The sequence below is a fragment of the Meleagris gallopavo genome, chromosome Z, assembly GCF_000146605.3.
Source record: "Meleagris gallopavo isolate NT-WF06-2002-E0010 breed Aviagen turkey brand Nicholas breeding stock chromosome Z, Turkey_5.1, whole genome shotgun sequence".
NCBI lineage: Eukaryota > Metazoa > Chordata > Aves > Galliformes > Phasianidae > Meleagris > Meleagris gallopavo.
The window spans coordinates 25,719,453-25,745,869 of NC_015041.2; the positions used below are offsets into that span (position 1 = coordinate 25,719,453).

Genomic DNA, 26,417 nt, shown 5'->3' on the forward strand with positions numbered 1-26,417 from the left:
TATATGCTTATAAATTCCAGTTGTGTTAGAGGAGATTAAACGTCAGAAGGAAAATGTTTTGACTCTTGTTGAGGAGTAGGGTCTAAAAAGCTTGTTTTGTCACCTTTCATCTTTGCTTTCTGTTACTTCCTTCTTCTTCATACCTCCTCCCACTTCTATAAGACTGAACCTATAAGAGTTTTGTGGTGTTACTTCTGCTCCTCCTTCCCAGGAAGAAAACTCTAGCTTCTCAACTCACATGAATTTCTGCGCACTATGTAAACATGTATGACAGTTTCTTCAGAGGCAGTAGTTGTACTAACATCTGAGGAGGGAAGTTGCCAAACTGGGGAAGTGAGATAAGAGGACAAGAAAAGGGAGATAACAGAATTCACAAGGAATGCCCCAAAGACTTCAACTTTTTAAAATCCTGTTCTTGAAACGGCTTGCTGAACAACTACAAACTGGGCAGTTTGTCCTAATTTTCAATGATAGCTGGAAAGAATTGACTAATTTTCCTCACAGAAATGTTTGCTGTGAGAAACCCTTCATCTTCTACGAAGGAAGAGAACGCTGTGTGTTCTACCAGGATATAACTATGTGATGAAGGATTTGTGCTGTTATTTGCCTAGAAGATACCATTTGTATAGACTAGAAGCTTCACAGCAATCCTGTAGCTGGAGGGGATAAGAAACTTGGCCCAGATTTAGGTGCTCTTCAGAAGTTATGGCAAGTGATGGATCATGACTGTTCCATTTCCTCTGCCGTTAAGTTGTTGAGAGCGGACATCTGCTGAGAAATCTCTGCCTCCCAGAGGAAAAGGACAGGTATTTGGAGGCTGAGAGAAGAGGGACAGTTTTTGAGACTTTCATTTGTGGATACTGGAGCTGTTTTCTGCTGTGTCACTCAGACTGCAGTGTGAAATGTATATGGCTTCTAGTAGTTTAGTGTCACTTGCTTGGCTCTTGACAGCATCTGCTAAACTGGCATTTGTTTTGTAATTGTTGATGTTGTTCTTTGGCAACACAGAACTGTACAAACAGTTGTTGGTTAATGTTTTGACAAATCCTTCTTCAGTTGTGGCATAGGGAATTGCATTTTTTGAAAACGTTAACTTGATTTCTTCAAAAGTATCTTCCAGCATCACTTGCCTGTTATTTGATATGACCAGTCTAGGGATCTTGTGATGTTTAATACAAGCAGTTAGAAAGATGACTTTGTTGCTGCTGCGTTGCACTTTTTGCTTTCATTTATGCTTTCAATACTTATTTTAACTCTTGAATGTAGCTATAACTGTCACCTGTGCACTCTGGATTGGTGGGTTTTTCCCCTAAATATTGTTTATGACAGAAATGCCTTTTAAGAGAAAAATACTGCTTTCTGTTTCCAGTGGTGAATCAGAATATCTTTCCACTTTGAAATGTGATTTTTTTTTTAACCTTTATTGCTTCTTAATTCCTTGGTGATTTATTAGTATTTGTTTTTACTCATAAGCCAGTACTTTGGTGTAAGAAAGTGGTTCAACAATTTCTGCAACCAACAGCCACCAGGGAAAATGAAACTACCAGTCAGCAACCTTCAAAAATACTAATTACCTTGATTTAATTTGTTCCAGATATACAGGAACATCAGCAATTTCTTTTTTATATATTTTTGAAAGAAATTAAAGAAATAATTAAGATATATCTGTTCTCTACTAATTAACCCTTATTTCATGGTCTAATCTAGTAAATAGAATTCTGCTTTCAGTATTGCTTGTAAAACATAAAATCCAGCATGATGGGGGGTAGTTATGGAAGTACTCGGTCTCCACAGCTAGCATACTGTTTATAAGAGGAAAAAACTCATAGTGAGGATGTTCTTGAGATTTTTTTTGTATCCATTTCAATTTCAAGCAAGTGCATACAAATTGACCTGCTGTATAGTGTCCTGGTTTTGCTGTTGTCATTCTTCATTGCATCACTTCAGAAGAATTTGAGAGATGTATTAGGGAAATGAATGTTATTTTCATGTACCTTGTGTGAGAGGTCTGTCTGACCTACTGTGTTTACTCATCCCATATCCTCTGTGCATATAAGGCTGTGCAGATGACGGTGGCTCTGATGGACTAAAGAACCTCAAATGTCACTGTCTTGGGAAATATTCTTTGCCAGAACAGTTGGGCAACTATTTGAATTGCTTGGAAATTTTCTGATGAAATAATCTTTTGCTGAAGTTTATCAACATGGTGAAATTTAAATGTTTTGCAGATACAGACCAGCTTTTGCCAGAGTTCTGATGGAACCCAACCAAAGCTGTTGTCTGTGGGCAACCTTTGATTTGATCACTGTTGGTTTTTTTGTTTTGTTTTGTTTTGTTTTTTTGGCAGCTCACCTACCTAGCAGATTACAGTGATGGCCAGGCTTCTGTAATGTATTTTTCATTCTGCTTTTTAGACAACATTTGTTGGCAGCTTTCATCCTGAGAAAAGCTGGAGTAATGACTTCTTTCAGTTGTGGATAATGCAGAAATACCAATTTTTTTTTTTTTCTAATCAAAGGAACAGACTAAAAGTCTCATGCTAGCAGCTTTTGTCCAGTTAGTTCCTATGTCGTGCAGACAGATTAGACCACGATCATTACTCTTTCCTTGTGCAAAAGTTCATGGACCCTTGCTGAATTGCTGATACAAGTCAGTGGTTTACCAAGGGAAAACTGTAAGCAAATGTTATCTTTGTTTCCCCAGGTTTTTTTACCACGTTTTGTTGTTGATATGTTACAGATCTGTCATCTTCCTTCTGCATCTGCTTCTTACTATTTGTGTTCAAATTTCTGATATATTAAAAATCATTGTGTTATATTAGCATAGCTGATGAAATAGGAAAAAATTCCTTTGGAAAAATCTAACTTTTAGCAGTTTTCTTGTATGAACAGTCATTTTTCTAGTGTCTATGTATTTAACTTGCTGCAGGGCAAAAAGTGGAGCATGTGAACAAGTGGCAGTGGTAACTGAAGGCATATTATTTCTCTACGGAATGGCTTTAAATATGCTTAAGGGAAGACATTTAGATTTTTGTGAAAGCTGTTTTTGAAGTCAGAACATGTTACCTGGGAAAGGACAGCAGAGTTCTCTTAGTACGGAGTATGATACAGTTAAAGCATGGATTAACTGTCTGATTAAATTGGCTTCTGTAGTTTCAGCAGTGGAGAAGTTTCTCAGATTCTCGAGATTGCTAAAGTACTTTTGTTGCTGAGTACTGTGAGTTTGATAAAGTTAGTGAGAAGAATGATTTCTTGTGAATATATGTGGTGGAAATGGGATCTGTTGTAGTGATTTTTTCCTTTTTGGTGAAAGACCAGATGCTGTTCAACTGTGGTCTGGCTGAGCAAAAACGTGAGAATCTTTTGTTGATCCTTTAAGGAGTAGCAGTACCTCTGCATGCACTAATATTTTGATGATATGTTTAACTGCTTGTTAGAGAAAGGTATGCATTTTTGGATCTTTTAATTTAATATATTTTTCTGTCCAAAGAAAAAAAGCAGTCCACAAAGCAAATCATATCAAGGTTACTGCATGTTATATGCACAATATGAATACTGTTACATTTTCAAGATTTAAAGTTTTCATAGACGCGTGCTATGAACAGGTTTATTTGTGCTCCATCTGCCCGTATAACCAAATTGAACTGTGAAGATATTCTGAGTATAAATGTTAAGTATAACTGATAAATATAAACAAACAAGCTATCAAAGCAATCTGAAGTTGGGAACTGACTGACAGACTTTTCATCTTACTCTTATTTTATATAAATAAACGAAATTTTATTTAGTGTTCTTATAACAAGATCTATAATATTCATTAGAATTATTAATTATGTTAGAGCTTTGTGAGACATTTCTGCACTCATACCTACCCTGTAACAGCCTACTTACCAACTGAGAAGGTTTTCATAGTTGCTGCTCATAATATTCTTTCAAATTTCTTGAAAGAAGGATGTGTGTATAAGGTGGAAAGTGTGTGATTTTGGTATTTTCAAGCTTAAAGATGATATCCTACTTTACTGACAATAAACTAATAGAGTTGTTGGGAGGTATCTATGTCTTCAAGGCCTTATTTAGAAATATAAAATAATAGAAAATGCTATTTTTATATTTCTCCTCACTTGTTTATAAATTGAGTATTCAAGTTGCTTAATGGCAGACAAAATAAACATTAATTGCAATTATAGGAATTCTAAAAGCTTGCTGAGAAGGGCCTGTTTTAACTTGCAGAATCTCCACTGCATCTGTGCTGTATTCTTCGCAAATTGCAGCAGCAGGGAGATGATGGACATATTTAACTGTTTCATTAGATTTTAGACTTTGTTTTGCAACTGGGAATTTAAATCCTTGCAACTGCCAGAAATGTGGTCTGGTGTAAACGTGAACAAACTGGAGGAAATGAGAAAGCTGGATTTTTTGCAGGATGGTGCACTGTCAGGTCAGTCCAAACTGTAATATATGTGGCATTCTTAGTCTGCTGCTAAAAGAACAAGCTATGTTAGACAAGACTTACTCAGTGTATGAATGAAGTAAATAATTTTGTAAGGCCTTGATGAAGATCTTATAAATAGATATGTCTGTAGGCAGGAGGAACAGAGGTTGACTAAAAGAGGGAGATGTTACAGTAGCCACTGTGAGCATATTCAGTGTTGACATCTTTGTCCCTAAGTTTCACGCTTTTTGTCCAGACCTGTGAGTTGTTCTATCTTAAGCAGTCACTTTTCTGTTTGTTAAGTGAAGTATTATAGACTTCCTGTTAGGCTGCTTTACCCAGTTGTTGGGCTTGAAGTGCAAACTGTGATGTTACTGAGCTTAGTCAGAATATCGTAACCCTTGTTCTACTGGGCACTGCTATTGCCAGAGTGGAAGTGACTTGGGTCACTAACTCAACATGGTTTATACCATCAGTTCATTGCCAACTGCCTCATATAACTTAAAATATTTACAGTTGATCTGGAGTTTTGGGGAAAGTTCACAACCAATTACAGTCAGGTAAATCTTCATGTGGTTTTCCTCAATCAAAAGCCAGACTGGGAGTAATAAGCATGAACAGTAGTCTCAGAGCAGAAGGTAATTTAGAATTAACCAGCCTCCCAGAGATCTGCAACCTGCATGAGCAGGTTATAGTTCTGTGCTCTGTTGGAACTGGTGTGCTGTCAGATTAAAATCCAAGGGGCATATGCTCCAAAGGTGAATGATATGCTGCTCTACCCCTGAGCAACTTACTCCATCCCTTAATACAGGTCTGGAAAACTTGAATTAACTCTAGAGGACTTTGTATCAGATATTAATTGTCTGACTAGACAGCATTTTAAAGAGCATCCTTGGAGGTGCGTAGAAAATATGCAGCTGTCCAAACAAGGTGTAACTGCTTATCTCTAAAGCCAGATTCACAAGAGAAGAAACACTGTTCTCAGAAGTCTGATTTATGTGGAGACAGAAGCTGAATTTGCAGTTGTGTGAGGTGGGTTCCGTTTTTCAGGGCCATGAATGGTAAACTTGGTAGAAGCAGCAGGTGGTGCTGAGGAATTTAATTTCCTTCTTTTTCCTTCTGCCCAAGATTTGTCTGAAAAGTCATCAAATCTAAACTCTGCAGTGTTCTCTGAGTTTCATCCACTTTCAACTATCCACTATCACGTTTTTTTTTTCCTCTTCTAGTCAGCTTTAAAATGCGCTTTTGTTTCTCTCTTCTTCAGCCTTTTCTTGTGGTTGAAGCATCACAGCAGGGTATTTCCATTTTTTCACTGATGAGAGAGCTACTGTTTTGCTTAAATCTTTTCAAATGGTGTTTATTGCAACCACAGAAGTATGCAAAGAGAATGAAAGTAGGTGTGCCCTTGTCCTTCCTCCTGCAAGACATTTGGTGCTAACTTCCACACAAATTGTAAGAAGAAGGTGTTATCAGTTTTTAGCTAGAATTAAGTGTTTTAGCGAAATGGAGTGTTACTACCTTAAGTGAATCTGCCGTGTCTTTTTTTTTTCTTTTCATTTCTCTTCTAATGCCATCAACAGTTCTCTTAAACCGATTTCTTCATTTACGAAAAAGAAAAAATACAATCTAAGAAAAAAGAAGACAGCTGGGAATCATGAAACAAGTGTATATTTAGTGTACCAGCTTATTGTTAGCACTAAGGATCAAGGTCTAATAGAACCAAAAATATGTTTTTGAAAAGTTCTTCACGAAGAAGACAGTAGGAATTCAGGCAAATGAGAAAGGAATGAATCGCACTATCTGAAACTCAACACCTGAGTTCTTAAATAATGATATATTTGCTCAGGGCCATTAACTTTTTTAATATTTAGTATGTTTCTATTGCAGATACATTATGTTCTACCATTGCCTGTGTGCCAGCTTTGTCTGACCTCCTGTGGATACAACAGCAAGTGGGTGACTTTTGATGTGCTCATTTAAAAGTTTTCATCATTCTTATGTTTTATACAAAGCTTTCTCAAGTGATAAAAAGTAGTTGACAGGAGTTTTACCTGTAGTGGAAAAATGCCCTTTCTCCAAAAAAAAAAAAAAAGCAAGCTGAAAGGACAGAGAGGTTATTTTCAAGAGAAGAGTTTAGACTTAAAAAAAAGCTAGTGCAGCCTATAACTTGAAATAGTCTGAAAGAAGAAAACTGTAATAAACTGGGCAATGAATGCTGAATACTATTAAATCATGAAGGGCTTTTTATGCCCTCTGCATTTTAATGTATTTTCCTATATTGTGGTGGTTTTCAGTTTGTTAATTAATTCTCCTTTCTAGTTGAAGTTATATTATTTATTTTATTATTTTAAGCTGCAGGACAGCATGGAAGGTAAAATCAATCCTTTGGTGCATTGGAGTTGCAGACAGAAATAGAAAAGAGCATGTAAACATGTTGCATTGTAAATGCTGTGGTTGTTAGAGCAGCATGAGTAATAATTAATCCTTTAAAAATTCAGTCTTAAAATATGATCAAGATAAGAAATATCAAAATAACTCTATTGGATCAAATTCATTGTTCCTTAGTTCCAGAATCAGATCTGTTACAGATAGCTGCTTTGATCACGAAATCAAAATGTATTAATTGAAGATTTTGTTATTTATACTAATGGAGAAATGTTTATAAGTGGACTGGTAATTTTTGAATTTCACTGAGTTCTGGTTGCATGTTGGATATCAACTTTCAGATTTATATGGACCTTGTACATTGTATCTGTTTGGGCAACAAATACATGTGTGGGTACTGTGAGTAACTTACCTATGGATGTCCCATTCTGAGTATATTAAATCTTTGATGCAGTGGTTGTTTTCTTCAACAAAACATGAGTTTCTGGATGGCTTAATAGAAATGCACATTTATTCCCTTCATTGAACATTGTTTGCCTGATTGTGGTCTTTGCAGCTGAAAGACCTTCCTGGCAATTTATGACTAAGGCCCAAACGCCCACAGTCCAAATTCACTTGTACTTAGAAATGTAGATTTATGATTCTGTGATATATTAACTCTCTGTTGCTTTAGTTTGGAAATTAAAATGATGTGGTTTTCTATTGATTATGTCATGATGTTGTTGTTGGATATTTTATTTTTTGCTTTGTTTTGCTGGCTTTCTGTTTCTATTTACCATCAAGTTAGTATAATTCTGTCCTCTTCTATAAATAAATTGAGTATTTTTATCTGTTACATAGATCATGAAATGAATGCTTTCTTCCTTTGAGGTGTTAAGCTTTTTCCTGCTGGCTTAGCTATTGTGATCTTTTTTAGTAGAACAGGTCATTTTTAACCCATATAAATGTAAACCCACATAAATCATACAGTCATATTTTCCTTAGTAACTGCAGTTTTGAGAGGGGAAAAAAATTAAAAGTAACTCTCCAAACAGGTATTTTATGATAAAGCAGTATATGTATTACTTTCTCCAAAAGTAATGCCTCTTATTTACTTCCATGGAAACTACAACAAATATCAAGAGAACAATAATGCTATTTGTCAGAGCCAATTTTCAGCTAAATACACTATTTTTTAACATAGTTGTCACCATGATCTATACATTTTTGCCAGCCATAAACAAGAGCCTGAATTCCAACCTTGTAAAGATCTGCATGGCAGTCTGGAACATGGCTTGTCTTTAATATCGTCTTTGCCACTGCTATAGTGCACCACTCCACTGCCTTACTGTGCTCATATCCACTGTTTGGTCTCCATAAACGTTCAGCAAGCGTCAATGAATGTCAGTGGGAGCAATTTTTTCCACATGGAGGAATTCAGTGACACACCTTTGCTTCATACACGTGGCCATGTCAGATGCTGCTTCGTCAAATTGCCCCTCTCCTGCCATGTGTCGTATAACAACAAAATGTTGAGAGAATTTTGGTGGGAAGGTTCAAATGCTTTACTACTAACATCTGCCTCCGATGTCATAGGCTGACATAAGGTAATAAGAGGCATTACTTTCAGAGCAGCCCTTATAAAATAGGAAGCATTACTTGCAGAGTAGCCCTCATAGTTTTCATAATAGCAAGCTTTGTACAAGTTTTTCTTGTAAGCATGGCTTTTACTGATTAAAACTGTATTCAACAGAGCAAAGCCATTCTTTAACTTTGGAATACTTCTTCAATCTCACTTTTATTTTTTAACTTTTTGTTTTGTTTTGTTGTATTTTAAAATATTTCTATGCTTCTTTGTTGGGTTACTTGTCTCTCTGTCTTCCATTTTTATCACTGAGGATTTTTTGCTTGCATTCCAAAGGAATAGAGTTACCTGACTAGGTCTGAAAGGAGGCCTTGGTTTTTATCTACAAATAGTGGCTGCTTACTCATCAAGCCTCACCTCAGTTGGGACTTGTTTTGTTTTAAGTGTGGAAGAGTAAAACTCAGCTTGAAAGTATTCCTACTCTTCCTCTGTGCTAGTCTGTGGCCTGTCTAGTTGTTTTGTAAATATTCAGCACAATCTTTTGGTTGAAACTGGGATTATCATAAGATTCACAGATATCATTAAAAGCATTATTTTGACCATCAAGTTTAAGTAATGTGTTTCAGTTGGACAAGTAAGCACATGCTATAAAATCTAGTGAGCAGTGATAAATATTGGACTCCAAGTTTTTACTTTAGTTTTTCCTCTTCTGGTGTTTGATATATTCCAGAATTAGAGTTATATAGTAATCCCAGGCCTTTGACATTGTCCTACACCATATCCTTATCTCTGGATTGGAGAGATACGGATTTGAAGAGTGGGCTCTGCAGTGGATGACGACGTGGCTGGGTGGTCATATCTAGAGGGTTGTTGTCAATGCCTGTACCTCCAGGTGGAGGAAAGTCAGAAGCGGCGTTCCCCAGGAATACATCTTGAGACTGGTGTTCAACATCTTTATTAACAGATGTGAGACTGTGAGGTTGAGTGTATGCTCAGCAAGTTTGCTGATAACACTGAGTGGTGCAGTCAGTACAATAGAAGGGAAGGATATTATCCAGAGGCACCTGGACAGACTTGAAAAGTGAGCCCATGAAAATCTAATGAGGCTCAGTAAGGCCAAAGGCAAGGTGTTGCACTTGGACTAGGACAATCCTAAATATGAGTATAGAGAGAATTGGCAAAGAACTCATTGAGATCAGCCCTCCAGAGAAGGACTAGGGATTCTGTTTGATGAAAAGCTGGACAGGAGCCAGCAGTGTGTTAGAATCATAGAATCATAGAATCACAAGATTGGAAAGGACCTACAAGATCCATCTAGTCCAGCTGTTCTCCCACCACCATTGCTACCACAAGCTACTAAACCATATCTTGTAGCTCCTCATCCAGATGCCTCTTGAACACTGCCAGGGACGGTGACTCCATCACCTCCCTTGGCAGGCCATTCCAGTGCCTGACCACTCTCTGAGAGAAAAAGTTTTTCCTTATGTCTAATCTAAACCTCCTCTAGTACAACTTGTAACCATTTCCTCAGGTCCTGTCTGTTGCCTGAGAGAAGAGGCCAAACCCCTCCTCATCACAGCCTCCCTCCAGGAAGTTGTAGAGTGCAATAAGGTCTCCTCTGAGCCTCCTCTTCTCCAGACTAAACAATCCCAGCTCCCTCAGCCGCTCTTCATAAGGCTTGTGCTCCAGACCCCTCACCAGTTTCGTTGCCCTTCTCTGTACATGGTCTAGGGCCTTAATGTTTATCTTGTAGTGAGGGACCCAAAACTAACACAGTATTCAACGTGCGGTCTCACCAATGCTGAGTACAGGGGGATGATGACCTCCCTGCTCCTGCTGGCCACTCTATTTCTAATGCAGGCCAGGATGCCGTTGGCCCTCTTGGTCACCTGGGTACACTGTCGGCTCACATTCAGTCAAGCATCAACCAGCACCCCCAGGTCCCTTTCCTCTTCACAGTCATCCAGTCACTCAGCCCCAGGCCTATAGCACTACATGGAGTTATTGTGGCCAAAATGCAGGACCCGGCACTTGGCCTTGTTGAACCTCATCCCATTCACCTCAGCCCAGCAATCCAGCTTATCTAGATCCCTCTGAAGCTCTGAAGGGCATCAGGCAGATCGACGCTGCCTTCCAACTTGGTGTCATCTGTAGACTTACTGAGGATATACTCAATCCCCTCATCTAGATCATCAATAAAGATGATGGGCCCCAGTACCAGTCCCTGGGGGACACCACTTGTAACAGGTCACCAGCTGGACTTAACTCCATTAACCAGAGTCCTCTACCCAGTTCCTTACCAAAAAAGGTATACCTCTCCAGGCCACGGGCAGCCAGTTTCCCCAGAAGAATACTGTGAGAGACCATATCAAAGGCTTTGCTGAAGTTTAGGTAGACTACAGTGACAGTCTTTCCTTTGTCTACCTGTCTGGTCACCCAGTCATAGAAGGAGATGAGGTTGGTCAAGCATGACCTGCCTTTCATGAACCCCTGCTGGTTGGGTCTGATTCCCTGGAATCCATGTACATGCTGTGTGATCTCACCCAAGATGATTTGCTCTGTAACTTTCCCTGGTGTTGAGGTCAGCCAACAGGCCTGTAGTTCCCCGGATCCTTCTTACGGCCCTTCTTGTAGATAGAAATACATCAGTAAGCTTCCTTCATGCAGCCTGGAAGGCCAATGGTATCCTGGACTGCATCTGAAGAGCAGTGGCCAGCAGAGAGAGGGAGGTGATTGTCCCCTTCTTCTCTACCCTGGTGAGGCCCCCCGGGAGTACTGTGTACTAGATGCCCCAGGCCTGGTCAAGAAGGATATGGAGCAGTTGAAGCTTGTCCGGAAAAGTCCCACAAAGATGGTCAGAGGACTGAAGCACCACTCCTATGGAGAAATGTTGAGGGAATTATTTCTCTTGGAGAGGAGAAGACTCTGGGGAGACCTCATTGCAATCTTCTAATACTTGAAAAGAGCTTACAAGGAGATGGAGAACCAACTTTTTACACAGGTAGAAAACAACAGGACAAGGGCAAGGGGGAATGGATTTAAACTGAAATAGGGGAGATTTCAGTTTGATGTTAGGAAGAAATTTTTTACTCAGAGAGTGGTGAAGTATTGCAAGCAAAAATATATGCAGTTATTCAAAAACTACTCTTTATGTTTCTTTTAGGCAAATGTTCTGAACAAAAACAAAAGGAAAACAATGGCCTGTCTTACAATGGCAAATATAGAAGGCACAGCAACTGCCACTGTCCACCAGAATGGCGACATCCTTGGGAATACTAGTGCACCCAAGCAGACAGAGCCATTGCTTCAAGTGTACCTTTATTATTCACCTGGGAAGACGGGAGGAGATTATCTTCAATTTCCAGCTGGAGAATACATTGCAGAAGAGATTTGCACTGTTGCCTGCAAAGCATGTGGTAAGTATACATGCTGTGGTTTTTTTTGACAGTGTAATTGCACTTGATGCAAGAGAGCTTTTAATAAACCAAAGGTCATCATAATACTGGTGTTTTAACAGAAATGCTAATCTCTCTGATGTTTTTCAACTAATCATTATCAGTAGTGATTAGCGCAAGGCTTCTGTTACTATCAGAAAGACTGTGAAGTTGAAATTATAATCAGGTGACTATGTCTACTACATTCATTTGTATTTGTAATATATATGTTTATGTATTTATGTAAATATAAGTATGTAATATAAATGTATAACATATAATGCTTATTTTTATATTTATTTATATTATTTATTTATCATAAATGCTTCACTTTACTATTTATTTATTTACTATAAATGAATCATTTTTTATCATCTTTTTAGATGGAAAGTGATGCATTAGGTATAACATGGCCACTATGTCTGTGGCTTTTTCCTTTTGAGTCATTTATAAAGTAAAGTCAGCAAGAATGTAATCAACTTTAGAATAAATAATCCTACGTCTAGTTAATAATGCCTTTGAATTGTTACATTTTCCTAGACCATGGATAGGTGCTAAGATCTATAGTAAAACAATTTAAATGTGTTTTGTGCAAGGATTTTTCGTTTCATTGCAGTAATAGCTTGAATTGAATTTGGGCAATTTGGAAAGAAAAAAAAGTAATTTTGAAGTCCAGATACAAAAGAGACTTTATTATTCACATATGTGCACCTGCACACAGTGTCTCTGTCTGTTTTTGGGACTGTCCATGGTACAAGACTTTGCCTTTTAGTTCTCCAAATGCCACATTTCAGGTGCAAATGACTTTAAAAGGAGGGATCATAATTTCAAATATTTGTTTTCCAATGAGTCACAAATGTGTACCCACTTTGGAAAACATCTCCTTAATGATTCATCGGCTGCTGTGAATTTTTTAATAAGAGTACATTATTTAGCATTGTTGCCAGTGTTTTTGGTGGGTGTTCTTGGACTTCCGTTTTAATATTCATATGGCTGTAAGACTCTCAGCTACAGTATTTATAAGTATGTAAGGCTAGTTGCATAAGGGAGGAGGTTCTTCTTTTTTGAATGCTAAAGTGGTGAATTTTTTACATTAGATTATATTTATTCCCATAAAATATTTAATTGCTACTGTAGTGAAGGACTAGTGTTGAGGGGATTAACTAGAGAATGATTTCACTGGAAAGTGGAGAAATAAAATGTTCTTTAAGTTTAATCTTCTCATATCAACTTGCCAGAATATTAAAGTAATTACGGTCTTGTGTACATCAAACTTAGTATGTTCAATGTATGTCTATGTTAGAATAGCATAATCTTTGAAGGAATATGTTGTGATCAGCCATGACATCAGGTACCTTCTTTTTCTTACTATTTATTTGACTACGTTATTTTTGTCATAGAGAGATAGAACCTAGTTTGAATTTACTGGAATAGTAACTATCTTGATAGTTTGATTAGCTGCTTCTACTGTTATTTCTTGTCTACTTTTTATTTCCATTTCTTCTTCTCTAATTTAAATTCATCTTTCTTCAGTTTTCAGATGTTTGTTTGAAGTCGTGTTTTTTCATTCTTTCCCCATCACCACTGCTAGAGAGACCGTCATTATATTATCTTTAGATCATTTTTTTTAAATGTTTTTTGATGGATTTCAGTAGTTTGGATGTCTTAACTATTTCCATTTTTTACTGTCTTCTGCACCATCTGCAATTTCCCATGAATATGTCCAGACCAAGCAATGTACAATATTCTTCTCGTCCATGTCACAAAAACATGCAAGATAGAATTTCTGCTAACACAAGAATCCAATTGTATTTCCTGTGACATTATCTAAAGACTTCACGTTTCTTGTTTTCTCAGACTCCACCAGTCTTTCTCAAGGCTTTTAACATCCTGGTGTAGTAGCTTTTGTTTTGTGGATATGACTGGTTTCTAGCTCCCAGATGTATCCTTCTACAACTGACTATTTTAAGAAACAATTTTTTATGAACAGAATTCCTTACTGAGTGGATTTTATCTTTTTAGCTATTGTTACATCATTCTGTATCAGTTTGTAATTCATATTTACAGTGGTGTTATATTTCTATAAGTGAAATATTTTGCTATGTTGAGGCTTCATCCTTTTAGAGCTAAGGTGGAGAAAGTCTTCTGAAGAGTGGTTTCTGCTTGACAGCTACCATGGCAGTATCTTGCTGCCAGATTGTCAGAGGAATTTGTAACTTCATTACCTTCTGAATTGGCGGAAAAGACTGAAATGGTTTTTGTATGTAGGGCTTTTTCTTTTTCATAGTAGTTCTAATCATTTGCACTTTTTTTATGAGATTTTATGCTTGTAGGTAGAATATGTAGGTCTGCATAGCATACGTACTCCAAGAATGCTTAAACAGGCAAGAATTTTCAGGAATTTTCTATGAATCAGTTCAATTCATAAAGAGAGTGGTTTAGGTAGTAGGAATGTCTGAGATGCAATAAACTTGGAAAATACTGATGAACTTTCTCCATGATTTGAGCAATTGCTAGATCCCTTGATAGCAGAGCTGGTTACATCAAAGTATGACTGCTGCTTGTGGCAAGCAGTCTTGAGTACCTTTTAGACAAGTCAAACAATTGAAGGTTTTCCAATCTATACTGGCTTGGCTTAAAAATATAATTAATACAAACCTTCTTGTAGGTTGTTTACATTTTTATGTTCTGACAGTTTTTAATATCAAACTGACAAATTTTCTAACCAGAAGTGTTGATTTTAAGTTTAAATCAATGAGTTGTTTTCAGCAATCAGCCTTATCTATGTCATCTGCCATGTAAGACAACTCTAAAATAATTGCACCAAAATGAATGGAAGCCTCAGCCGAAGAGAGGAAATTATATTAGAACAGGTAACTGAGTATCAAAATGAGATACAAAAAATTATTCTAGAGGTTATAGCATCATTGCATTCGATTCATTTTCTAAATTCGGTATCTGAGATTTTTTTTTGCAAATCACCATCTTAAATCCTTTCCCTTTCTCTTCTCCTTCAAATTAATCTAAAATGAAATTACACTTTTAAATAGTTTTTAGTATTTATATTTTTTACTTAAAAAAAAAAATAGCATGACCAGTGTAGATGTGGAGGTATAAAAGCACAGTGAGGAGAGGAAGGAGCTCTATGCAAATGCTTTTGCTGTGTTTTTTTTTAAACTTGAGGTAGAAGTTTGAGGATTAAAACTTTGCTGTGTTAAAGACTTTCATGATGTTGCTTGACAAATGGTATAGAGTGCTGTGGGTTTTTTTTTTAGCCTTGTCTACTAAACAAAATACTTGCCAAGAGACAACTCTGATTTTATTTGCTGTAGTCCAGACAATCTGTTTAATAGCCTCGCTAGGAATGAAAAGTAGAGAGTAATTTTGCTTTATTATGTCTGAGTCACTGTTGCTTCTTCTAACTATTCACTGTTTTATTTGCTAATATGATTAGTGAAGTGTAGAAAACCAGTGGAGGTTTTTAATACCTCTTGGAACGGCTTTTCTGATTTTACTTGTGTTGAAAATTATTTCTCAGAAATTTTCACCATTGGTTAATTGTCTGGGTTTCATCGGAAGACTTAGGTGCACAGACACCCTTTCCCTCCTCCCACTCTTCCCCCTCCTTTTTGGTTTTCATTGTTTCTGGAGAAAACACTTAAGTCCTGATGTTGTTAGTTGTTTGAAAAATCCCTGCAATTAGTAGCACTGCCAAAATTTACAAGAAAAGGGAAGTGTTTGAATTCTGCTTTCATCAGACCTTTATGCACAATTTTCAAGACCCTAATAAATGGTTTTCCACTAAATGTGTAATGGTCAAAATTTTTTCAAGTCTGGCAATGTTTTGATGCTGATGCAAAGATATATAATTTCCCACTGCACCACATTTTCTTTCCTCCTTAGGAATTAAGAGGTTTAACACCCTTTCTTGATGAACACACAATCTATATGTCCCCAAGCACTGGCAGTGAAAGATACCGATTACCATATGGAATTACAAATGATTAAGTATGAAGGATGGATGAGTGCTTAAATTACTTCCTAACCGTAGGAAGGAAGTAAAGGTGGATTTCTTTTTGTTTTGTTAATGGCAACATTTCACCTTGTAGGGAGAATTTCAAAGTCCTGTTCCTCACTTAAGAAATCAATTTCTGCAGAGAATGGCAGTGGTGTGATCTGGGTTGAAGTATTGAAGTGTTGTGTGTGAATGTGTATGTTTCTCTTTATTTTTATTTATTTTTTTCTGTAACGTACTTGGTGAAGCACAATACCTTAGCACAAGGCACTTGTGCACTTGGTGAAGCACAATACCTTTAGTAATTTAAAAATTACTTGGAATTGTTCAGTGAGCTTATTTCAGATTTTAATGAGGTAATATCTTAATAAGACTACATAAATATTCAACACTGTCTTCAACGGTGTCTAACATCTGGCTAGAATCTCTAGTAGGTTGGTAATTTACTTGCATTAAGCTGTAAAATATTCTGTGATAATTTGGTATACATACACCACACAGACTCAGAACTAATGTCAGTTACTTTTGCTTTGAAGACTAGTAATCTGTAATATGAATTGATCCAATTTCACAACCGAATTCAGTTGCATAGGGTTAGGGTTAGGATAGACTTATTCTTAACTCCAGAAAAAATGAATTTGCTACATCCTGATTTACACCCAGTCTCTAATTTATTAATCTGTTCATCGTTATTCATATGGGATTTTTTTTGTTTTTATTTCTCTTTGGTTACTTCACATAGTTCCTTCTATTTTCTTCCGTTGAAAATCACATGTTAGTATGTGTAGGTCTGGCATGTTTTAGTGAGCTATCTCAAATGATTAGCCTGTAGATTTCAACAGCTTAATCTGGCAGCTACACAAGAGCTCTTGGTCTTAGCCTTTTTGCTGGCTCCCTGCAGCAACATACTCAATTTATAAGAAGTTTAAACTTGTTCTTAAGGATTGAATTGCTTTTTGTTGCAGTTTTATACCTAGAGTTGATTTGTTTGTTTCTGATTAAATGTGCTTTAGATTTGATGAAAGGGGCCTACCTCATTTAATAATTACCTGCACCTAGACATTGTTACGAATCTGTAGGTGGGAACTGGGGGAGCAAACTCCCCCAGCCACTGTAAGGGCAGAGCAAATCTGAGGTCAGCTCATGGAACTGAATGTGTGCAAGTCCATGAGGCCAGATGACATGCATCGCAGAGTTCTGAGGGAGCTGGCTGATGTAGTTACTGAGATGCTCTCCAACGTATTTCATAAGTCATGGCTAACAGGCAAAATCCCTGGGGACTGGAAAAAGAGAAACATCACTCCCATTCTCAAGAGAGGGAGGAAGGAGGTCTCAGGGAACTCCAAGCTGGTGGGCCTCACCTCTGTGCCTGGGAAAATCATGGAACAGATCTTCATGGAAGACATGTTAAGGCACATGATGGATGAGCAGATGACCTGAAACAGACAGCATGGCTTCACCAAGGGAAGGGTTGTGCCTGACTAGTCCGGTAGCCTTCTGTGATGGAGCAACAGCATCAGTGGACAAAGAGAGGGCAACTGATGCCACCTACCTGGACTTGGACATGATCTCTCACCACATCTTTATCTCTAAACTGGAAAGATACAGATTTGAAGGGTGGACTTTTCAGTGGATAAGGGATTGGTTGGAAGTTTGCATTCAGAGGGTTGTGATCAGTGGCTGTATGTCCAAGTGGAGGTTGGTAATAAGCAGTGTCCCACAGGGGTCCATCTTGAAGCCAGTACTCCTTGTCAGTGAGACAGATGATGGGATTGAATGCACCCTCAGCAAGTTTGTTGATGTCACCAAGCTGAACAGTATGACTCATAGAGCAGAAGGAAAGAAAGCCATCCAGAGGAACCTTGATAAGGTGGGCCCTAGTGGACCTAATGAGATTCAACAAAGTAAAGTGGAAGGTTTTGCACTTGAGTCAAGGTAATCCCAGATACGTATACAAACCAGAAGAAGAACTCCTTGGGAGTACTATTGCTGAGAGGGACTTTAGGGGTCCCAGTTGATGAAAACCTACCATGAACCAGCAATGCACACTCGCAGTCTGGAAGGCCAGTGATATCCTGGGTTCTGTCAGAAGAGGGGTGGCCAACAGGGCAAGGGAAGTGATTGTCCCCCTCTACTCTGCCCTTGTGAGACCCTAGCTGGAATACTGCATCTCTAAGTCTGGGCCCTCCAACACAGTAAAGATGTGGATCTTTTGGAGAGAGTTCAGAGGAGGGCAACAAAGATGTTCCAAGGGCTGTAGACCTCTCCTGTTAAGACAGGCTGAAGAAACTGGGCTTTTCAAAATGGGAAAGAGGAGAAGGCTGCAGGAAGACCTCATTGCAGCCTTCCAATATTTAAAGAAGGTTTATAAATATGAGGGAAATCAACTTTTTACATGGGTAGATAGCGATAGCACAAGAGAGAATGATTTTAAACTGAGGGAAGATTTAGATTAGATGTCAGGGGGAAGTTTTTTTTACTGAGTGTGGTGAGGTCCTGGAACACGTTGCCCAGAGAGATTGTGGATACCCTGTTCTTGAAGGTGTTTAGGGCCAGTTTGCAGGTTGCAGTTGGCAACCTTGCCTGTGGCCAGAGTGTTGGGGCTTTATGGCGTCCCCATGAACCCAAGTTGTTCTGTGATTCTGTGAAGTCTATAAAACCTTTTTTTTTTTTTCCTCCTGATTTCTGTGTGAATTTCTGTGATTTCCTTCTAAGTCTTCAGGATGGAATTGATTTTTAGTGTTTTGCCTCTTGCCAGAATTCTTGTGTCTCTTAACATTATACACAATTGCATTTGTTCTCACTATCTGTGAGGTATTTAAAATATTTGTGTTTCTTTCATAGAATAGAATCATAGAATCACCAAGGTTGGAAAAGACCTTTAAGATCATCTACTTCAACTGTCCTCCTACTAGCAATATTTTCCTACTGAACCATGTCCCTTCGTACCACATCTAAATGTTTTTTTGAACACTTCCAGGGATGGTGACTCAGCCAGCTCCCTGAGCAGCCCTTTCCAGTACTTGACCACTCTTTCACAGAAGAAATCTTTCCTAATATCTAACCTGAACCTCCTTCAGTGCAACTTGAGACCATTCCTTCCAATCCTATCGCAAATTATATGGGAGAAGACACTGACCCCCACTTCACCAACTGCCTCCCTTCAGGAAGCTGTAGAGAGCTATTGTGGTCTCCCTTGATTCTCTTCTTCTGCAGACTCCCAGTTCCTTCAGCCACTCCTCGTAAGATTTGTGCTCCAGATCTCTCACCAGCTTCCCTGACCTTCTCTGGGCATGACCCGTGGCCTTGATGTCTTTCTTGTAGTGAGGGTCCCAAAACTGAACACAGTACTAGAGATGCAACCTCATCAGAGCAGAATATTAGGGGACAATCACCTCCCTGATCTAGATGACTAAACTATTTCTTATACAGGAAAGGATACCATTGGCCTTCTTGGCTACCTGGGCATACTGCTGTCTCATGTTCAGCAAACTATCGAAATCCCCAGGTTCATTTCCTTACCTTGACTTTCACACTACAACTTTTATCCTACTCTCCGATTTGTGCACATGTATCCCATTATGTCTTGAAAATTTGTCAGTGGTTGAATTTCTTTCTTTATTGCTGCAATGTCTTGGATATATAACCTGTTTTCCAAATCATAGCATTGGCATCCCTTGGACACACAACAGTACGGTATATTACAGAACTTTATCATCTGTCTTTCAAGTTAGGCTGTACCCTGTAGTTAGAAGCCTCAAAGGCAGCTTATAATTTCATGCTATTGAAGATCTGGTGCTTCACAGATTTATACAGTTTGCAAGTAGAATTGATTCTCAGTTCTCACTGAAAGAGTTCTGAAACTTTTTGAGGGAAAAAAAAATATATCCATTTTTGTACATTTGGTTTTGTTCTTAACTGAGCTACGGAAGTATAAATGGCAGGTTGTTCTAGTAATGATGGCATTTGATTACTCATCAGCCTGGAATAATGAAATCAATAGCTAGATTTGATTTTTGGAAATGTAAGGAAAAAGTAATGTACTGTTGTTGATTGTTACTTCTTGAACTAAAAGGCTAATAATCCATTGTATTAAATACCATTCAGATAAAATCTTATAATTTGAACATTAAGAATAGAGTAACAAGTAAGTACAATCTTGTTAGAGAATGAGAAAACAAACCAGGAAAAAATCTGCAGGTTTTAAGGTGATCTCTGCAATGCTGTTGGCAGTGGTAAAGCGATGTAATAAATAGTTGGAGAACATGTGCTATCTACTGCTTTTAACAATGTATTTTTCATAGTAAGATTGATTCTCTACAAAAACAAATTCTTATATATACTTATCTATTCTTTATTTAGGTATCATGCCGGTCTATCATAATATGTTTGCACTCATGAGTGAAACAGATAGAGTTTGGTATCCTCCAAATCACATTTTCCACGTAGATGAAGCAACCAGACTAATGCTACTGTACCGGATAAGGTAATCCAAAGCAAATCTTACACACTTTTCATGATAGTACAGAACTGTGTGAGGAAAATACAGTCAATAAGGTATTTAGATGAACTGTAATTTCTCTGTTACAGACATTGTTGGTGAGATTTGGATGAAAGATAGATGAGAACGTAAAAATCAAGTAATTTAAGTTGTATACATGTTATATGTATGCCATTTCAGATTGGAGAAAGAAACAATTCAAATGTATGAGGAATTAAGATGATATTGTTCTTAAGAGTACTACATCTCCATCTCCTTACTTGCCCATTTGAAGTCAGTAGGAGTTCTGAAATGCAGAATGATTATTTTAGTCAGGTGGATGCCTGCAACAGATCCATTTTTGTCTACCCTGATTTTTGAATGTGGGCTTCTAAATGTACGGTCACTGTTTTCCTTAGAGAAAAGATTGCTTTTTCTTTAAATTGCATAATGTAACCTAATAACTCAATTGTTTCTTTAGGAATTGTCTTAGAGGAAACTGGAAGAGTAACACAAGATCCTCTGTATTCTGATTAGTGAGGATAGATTTGCAGAGCTCATTGTTTTGACCAGTGCAACTTCTCACCCTCTAAGTGTTGTACTACACACCAAGAACTAGATGAAAACATTGTGTTGACTTTGGAGGGCTTAATATTGGCTTTTCAGAACAGCCAGCCCTTAGTTTAGATCTAAGAAATGTGTAATTTCTGCTGTGGTAAACAAGAGTGTATTTTCACTGTTATTTACTTAAGTATTTTTTAACAGGTTTTATTTTCCCCACTGGTATTGCAATGGCACAAGCAGAGCATATCGCTATGGCATTATTCGGGGTTCAGAAAGCCCTGTTCTTGATGATCTTGTCATGTCTTACCTATTTGCACAGGTATGATTTGCTTCATTATATCTTCAAAACGCAGACTTATAAAGGTTGTTGATATTTCTCCCTTTCAATAAAGGGAGTTATGCAAGTTCTTTTGACAGCTTGAAGCTTTTAAACAGAAAAATTAAAGCTTGCATCACATTGTATTTCTGCAGAGGTGAAGTTCAAATGGCGGTTGTGAGGAGAGCAGGGAGATTGTGCAGTTCCCATCTAGTGCCACCACGTGCAAATCTTTCACTGTGACTTCCATTTTGGACGGTTACATTGTGGGATAATATCCTCCACATATGTTAGCATTGCAGTTTGTATGACAAGTTGCTGTCTGTCTGCTATTTCCAACAGCTCTGGTTATGGTATCCATTCAGCAGATAGTTGTGTCTTCTGTGACACCTGTAGCCTTTCCAGTCACAGAAACTGATGCAGCTATGCAGAGTTCCTGAAGGAACATGTAGCAATCCAGGTCTCAGGTTGTAGGCTGTGCCCAAGCTTTCCATCAGTGTCTGGTGGCAGCAATGAGCACACCTGCAGGAAATATGCCCAGATGGAAGTACTGCTCAGCCTGTGGACAGAGCTTTGGGAGGAGATGAGTAGGCTGAAGTACATCAGGAAGTTGAAGAAGGAGACTGACTAGTGGAGCTGTACCCTACCATCTCCAAGAATGCATTAGCTGACCACAACAAGAGAAATGAAGGGCTACCTCTCTTCTCAAAAACAGGAGAAAGGAAGGTAACTAAGAGAGAGAGCAGAATAGAGGCAGGTTTCTGCTCGGGGTGGCAGGTGAATCTCCTCCCTGCCTATCTCACCCTCATGTTCAGGTGCATAAGGAATGAAGCTTTGGAATTTGATGAACAGATAGATGATGTAGATGAAGGTTCATCCAGGTTGCAGGGGTCTCCTAGGGCTAGACAGCCTTTCTCCCATACCATTAGCACGTCTGTCAATACAAGAAGGGTTGTTGTGATAGGTAACTCCTTTCTGAGAGGAACAGAGGGTCCAAACAGACCCACACCATACCATACCAAACAGACTCAAACCATAGGAAAGTCTATTGCCATCCTGGGTAAGAGACATCACTAGAAAACTCACTACCCTGGCGTGATTCTCTGCTTAATGTCTATTAGTGGGTTTTCATGTCCATGGTGATTAGGTAGCAAAAAAGTCCTAGGGAAATCAGAAGGGACATCAGTGTCTTAGGGTTATACTTTTCTCTATCCTCCAGAAGCCTGAAGCAGTGTTGAAAGGAACAGGCAAACCCAGCTGTTGAATAGGTGGCTCCAAGGCTGGTGTCACTTGCAGAATTTTGTTTCTTGATCATGGGATAACCTTCTCAAGATGAAACACACTGGTGACCTCTGAGATGCACCTTTCTCATAGGATGGGAAGAGGACTTCTGTGCTTGAGCTAGCAGAACTGATTGGTAGAGCTCTAAACTAGTTTTGAAGGGCAAAAGAATAAAGCCAATCTCACCAGTAATAAGTTATGGAATGACATACCAAAATTTGAGGGCATTACTGGCATAAGTGAAATCTGTTGGGAAGAGTCCTGGGACCGCTGTATGATGAGGGACGGTTATAGACTCATCAACAGAGAGACATAGGCAGGGCATGTGAAGTGGAAATGTGGTGCGAGGTTTGAGGGAGGGCCTGGAGTATATGAAGCTTGCATTTGGCAGTAAGATGGTTAAGAGCCTTGGGCTGGGGATTAAGGGACAAGCAAATAGACCTTCAAACGACATCCACTTTATTATATGTCTTCCAGCTGGGATGATAACATCAGTGAATCGTTACTGAAGGAAATAAGAGACCTCTTGATCAACTGCCCTTGTGACTTCAATTTGTCAGACTTAAATTGGGAATACCACACAGCTGATACAGACAGATTCAGAATATTCCTAATACACCATGATGATAACTTTCTGGTACCAAGGGAGCCAATGAGAAAAGATGCCCTACTAGATTTGCTGCTTGTGAACCAAGAAGGTCTTGTGAATGAAGTGGCAATTAGTGGCTGTCTTAACTATAGTGACTGTAATGTTGTATAGTTTACAATCTTTAGTGTCAGGGTGAAAACTGCCATCAAGACTTTAGCCTTGGATATGAAGAAAGCAGACTTCAGGCTGCCCAGGAAACTGGTTAGAAGTGTCTACTGGAAAACTGGTTTGAAGGTGTTGGGGTTCATCAGTACTGGTCTGTTTTTGAGTACCACCTCTTAAAAGCCCAGGAACAAGCAATTCCGAAGTGTCAGAAGTCAACAAAGCAGGGCAAAAAGCTGTGGGGTTCTGGAAGCTTCCATTTTTAGGGCCTCTTATTAATGTTTTCATCAATGACTTGGGTAAAGACTGGAAGGTATACTAAGTAAGTTTGCAGACAAGACTGAATTAGGAGGAGCTGTAGACTCTCTAAAGGGGTAGAAAGGCCTTTCAAAGAGATCTTGAGAGATAGAGCTGGACCATCACCAACCATATGAAGTATAAGAATAGGAAGTGCCAGATTCTTCAATCCTAGATATACGTATAGAGTGGTGGGACAAGAGTCTAGAGAGCAGCACCACAGAAAGGGATCTCTGTGTTCTGGTTGATGGCAAGTTGAACAGGAGACAGCACTATGCACTGGCAACAAATAGGGCTAACCGTGCCCTCATGTTTATCAAATACATCATTGCCAGCCAATCTGGTGTGCTCTGTTCTGGTGTGGCCTCATCTTGAGCACCGTGTGTAGTTTTGGATGACACAATATAAAGATATAAAACTATTAACGTCCAAAGGAGCGCTACAAAGATGGTAAAGGGTCTAGAGGGGAAGATGTATGAGGAGCACCAGGGGTCCCTTAGTTTGCTTAGCCTAGAGAAAAGGAGGCTGAGGGGAGGCCTCATGGTGGCCTACAGCCCCTCATGAGGGGAGTGGAGGGGCAATGCTGACCTCTAATCTCTACTCACAGCAACAGTACTTGAGTGAATGGTACAGTGCTATGTCAGGTGAGGCTCAGGTTGGGGGTTAGGAAAAGGTTCTTCATCAAAGGGTGATCAGTCACTGGATCAGACTCTCCAAAGCAGTGGTCATGGCATCAAGCCTGCTGGAGTTCAAGCAGCATTTGGACAGTGCTTTCAGAAATATTATCTGATTTTGGATAGTCCTTTGTGGAGCTAGGAGTTGAACTTGATGATATCTTCCCTTCCCTTCCACTTCAGGATATTCTATGGCTCTGTGACACACAGACCTAGTCAAGATTTTAATCAAGGACATTTTGAGAACTGTTTCTAGTCACGATTGTATCTGGTGTCCAATATGAGCATACATAGTTCTCTGGAGATGAAAAGTTTCACTTGAAAGAATGTGATCTGCAAAATAAATAGCAAAACCAACAAAATGATACTGTCTCACTGCAGTTCATGAACAAATATTTTAAGTTGCTTTTCTGCATTTTTCTTCAGTGGCGAGATGATTTTTTGGGTGGATGGATACAAATGCCTGTTACTCATGAAACGCAGGAAGAATGCCTTGGAATGGCTGTTCTGGATATGATGAGGGTGGCCAAGGAAAAGGACCAAACCCCACTGGCTGTTTACAACTCAGTCAGGTAACTCAATAGTTCATAACTGTGTAACACCTGCTATCTATAAATATTAATTTTGCATGCTAGTCTGTCGTGAGTTGAAGATCTTTTGTCCCACAGCAAGTGGGGCTCCCTTCCCCCTCCCTCTTCCCCTGCAGGAAGAAGGCAGAGAAGTGAAAAGGAGAGATTACAGCTCAAGTGAGTTAGAGAGAAGCTCATTCACTAGAAATGATAAAGGAATGTGAGATAATACAATACAAAAGGAATCAAGGGTAATAAACAAAATGGGGAGAGAAACACCTTCCTGACTGTGCTGTAAATAGTAGTCTGGCCAAAAATAAGGCCATGGAAACCATATAAGAATGACTGGAGTTGCTGGGAACTGTAGCTCCCAGGAACTGCAGCTCCTCAGCAGCCATCCAACTTTGACAGTTCTCTACATAATGTCATGGTATTGAATGCCTATGAAAAGCCGTGACATAGCCATCTAGGTGGAGATGTTTAACTATTGGGGATTTATTTAGCCTTGCATATTGGTTCCATAAATTTACATAGAGTGTAAGCTTGAAATCAATAGAAAGCTTGTATCACAACATCTATTCTTTTTGTTTTTCAGTACATGGATTTTTTTTCCAGTTCAGATCAGGGCCAGCTTCAAAGTTGAGATCAAGTTGCACAGGGCCTTGGCAGTAAAGTTCTGAAAATGTCCAGGGATGAGGATTCCACCATACCTTTGGGAAGTTTTGACATATTATCATCCTCACTGGGGAGAATTTTCTCCTCATTTGATCGATCTCTCCTCTGTGATACCACATGCACAATACCTCTTGTCCTATTACTGTGCATGTCTGTGAAAATCCTGCATCAGTTTTCTCCATAACTAGTTAGTTGAAGACAATTGCTAGAACACCTTACTGGACCTTTTCTCCACACTGTACAAAATTCCATAAGCCTTTTCATTCATATCGTGTGTTCCAGGCTCTTAACTATCTCTGACAAGTCTCCACTAAATTTGTTTATCAGTACACTCCAATTTGTTGAAGTAATCAGTTTCTGCTTCAGCTGAGTGAATTCTGCCTCTGCTTGGTACTTCATTCTTGACGTTTGTCTTTTAATGAAGGCTAGCAGAAAGAGTTAAATAGAATGAGATAACAGATTGACCAGCTGATTGGAGGTGTCAAACTACTTTTTTGTCTTTTGATCCAATCTGGACAGTGATATGAAATACTTATATGAGAATCAGCAGCAGTGTTACTTGTGTTTTACCACCTATTGTATTTTCCATAATGAACTGTAAATTCTGTTTGTTGAGCATCTTCTTTCCACTCTAAACAAAGCAACTCTGTAATTTGTGATTTTTTTCTTTTTTCTTTTTTTTTTGCTGTCTTGCCTCAGGCTTAAATAATATCTTAAACTGGTGTCTGGATATATGGAAAATGCGTAATGTAGTATATGTTCAAATTAAGTTGAGGACAAAAAAAAGAAGAGATAAGGCTGTATTTGAAAGATTGTATTACAGGCTGAAAGAAAAATCCTTGTTATCCTAGAGCTTAAAAAAGTTACATTTAGTGGAAAATGTTTTTTCACATTGTCTTGTTCAGCACAGAGGTAGATATCTTTGTTAGATTTAATGGATTAAATCATTAGTTGTGGTTTTTGTTTATTTGCTTGTGGTTT

The 26,417-nt window shown here is 38.6% G+C and overlaps 2 protein-coding genes across 4 annotated transcripts in view; both read left to right on the plus strand.

The window, feature by feature from the left end:
* The window catches only part of LOC109363962 (tyrosine-protein kinase JAK2-like), a 51,796-nt gene extending 25,401 nt beyond the window's left edge, over positions 1 to 26,395 (plus strand). The window contains exons 1-7 of one of the 3 annotated variants that reach the window (XM_019610466.2): positions 247 to 806; positions 6,319 to 6,383; positions 11,544 to 11,796; positions 20,192 to 20,315; positions 21,075 to 21,192; positions 24,619 to 24,764; positions 25,357 to 26,395. In XM_019610466.2, coding sequence (XP_019466011.1) covers positions 11,577 to 11,796; positions 20,192 to 20,315; positions 21,075 to 21,192; positions 24,619 to 24,764; positions 25,357 to 25,441 — 693 coding nt within the window. In that variant the 5' untranslated portion in view covers positions 247 to 806; positions 6,319 to 6,383; positions 11,544 to 11,576 and the 3' untranslated portion in view covers positions 25,442 to 26,395. Of the gene's footprint in view, positions 1 to 246; positions 807 to 4,109; positions 5,464 to 6,318; positions 6,384 to 11,543; positions 11,797 to 20,191; positions 20,316 to 21,074; positions 21,193 to 24,618; positions 24,765 to 25,356 lie in introns of those variants that run through there. The other 2 variants (XM_019610464.2, XM_019610465.2) reach the window with 2 other exon arrangements.
* Positions 12,278 to 26,417, plus strand: part of JAK2 (Janus kinase 2) — a 52,440-nt gene continuing 38,300 nt past the window's right edge. The window contains 2 exon segments of the mRNA XM_019610461.2: positions 12,278 to 12,285; positions 14,349 to 14,351. The gene's annotated coding sequence lies outside the window, so the exon portion shown is untranslated.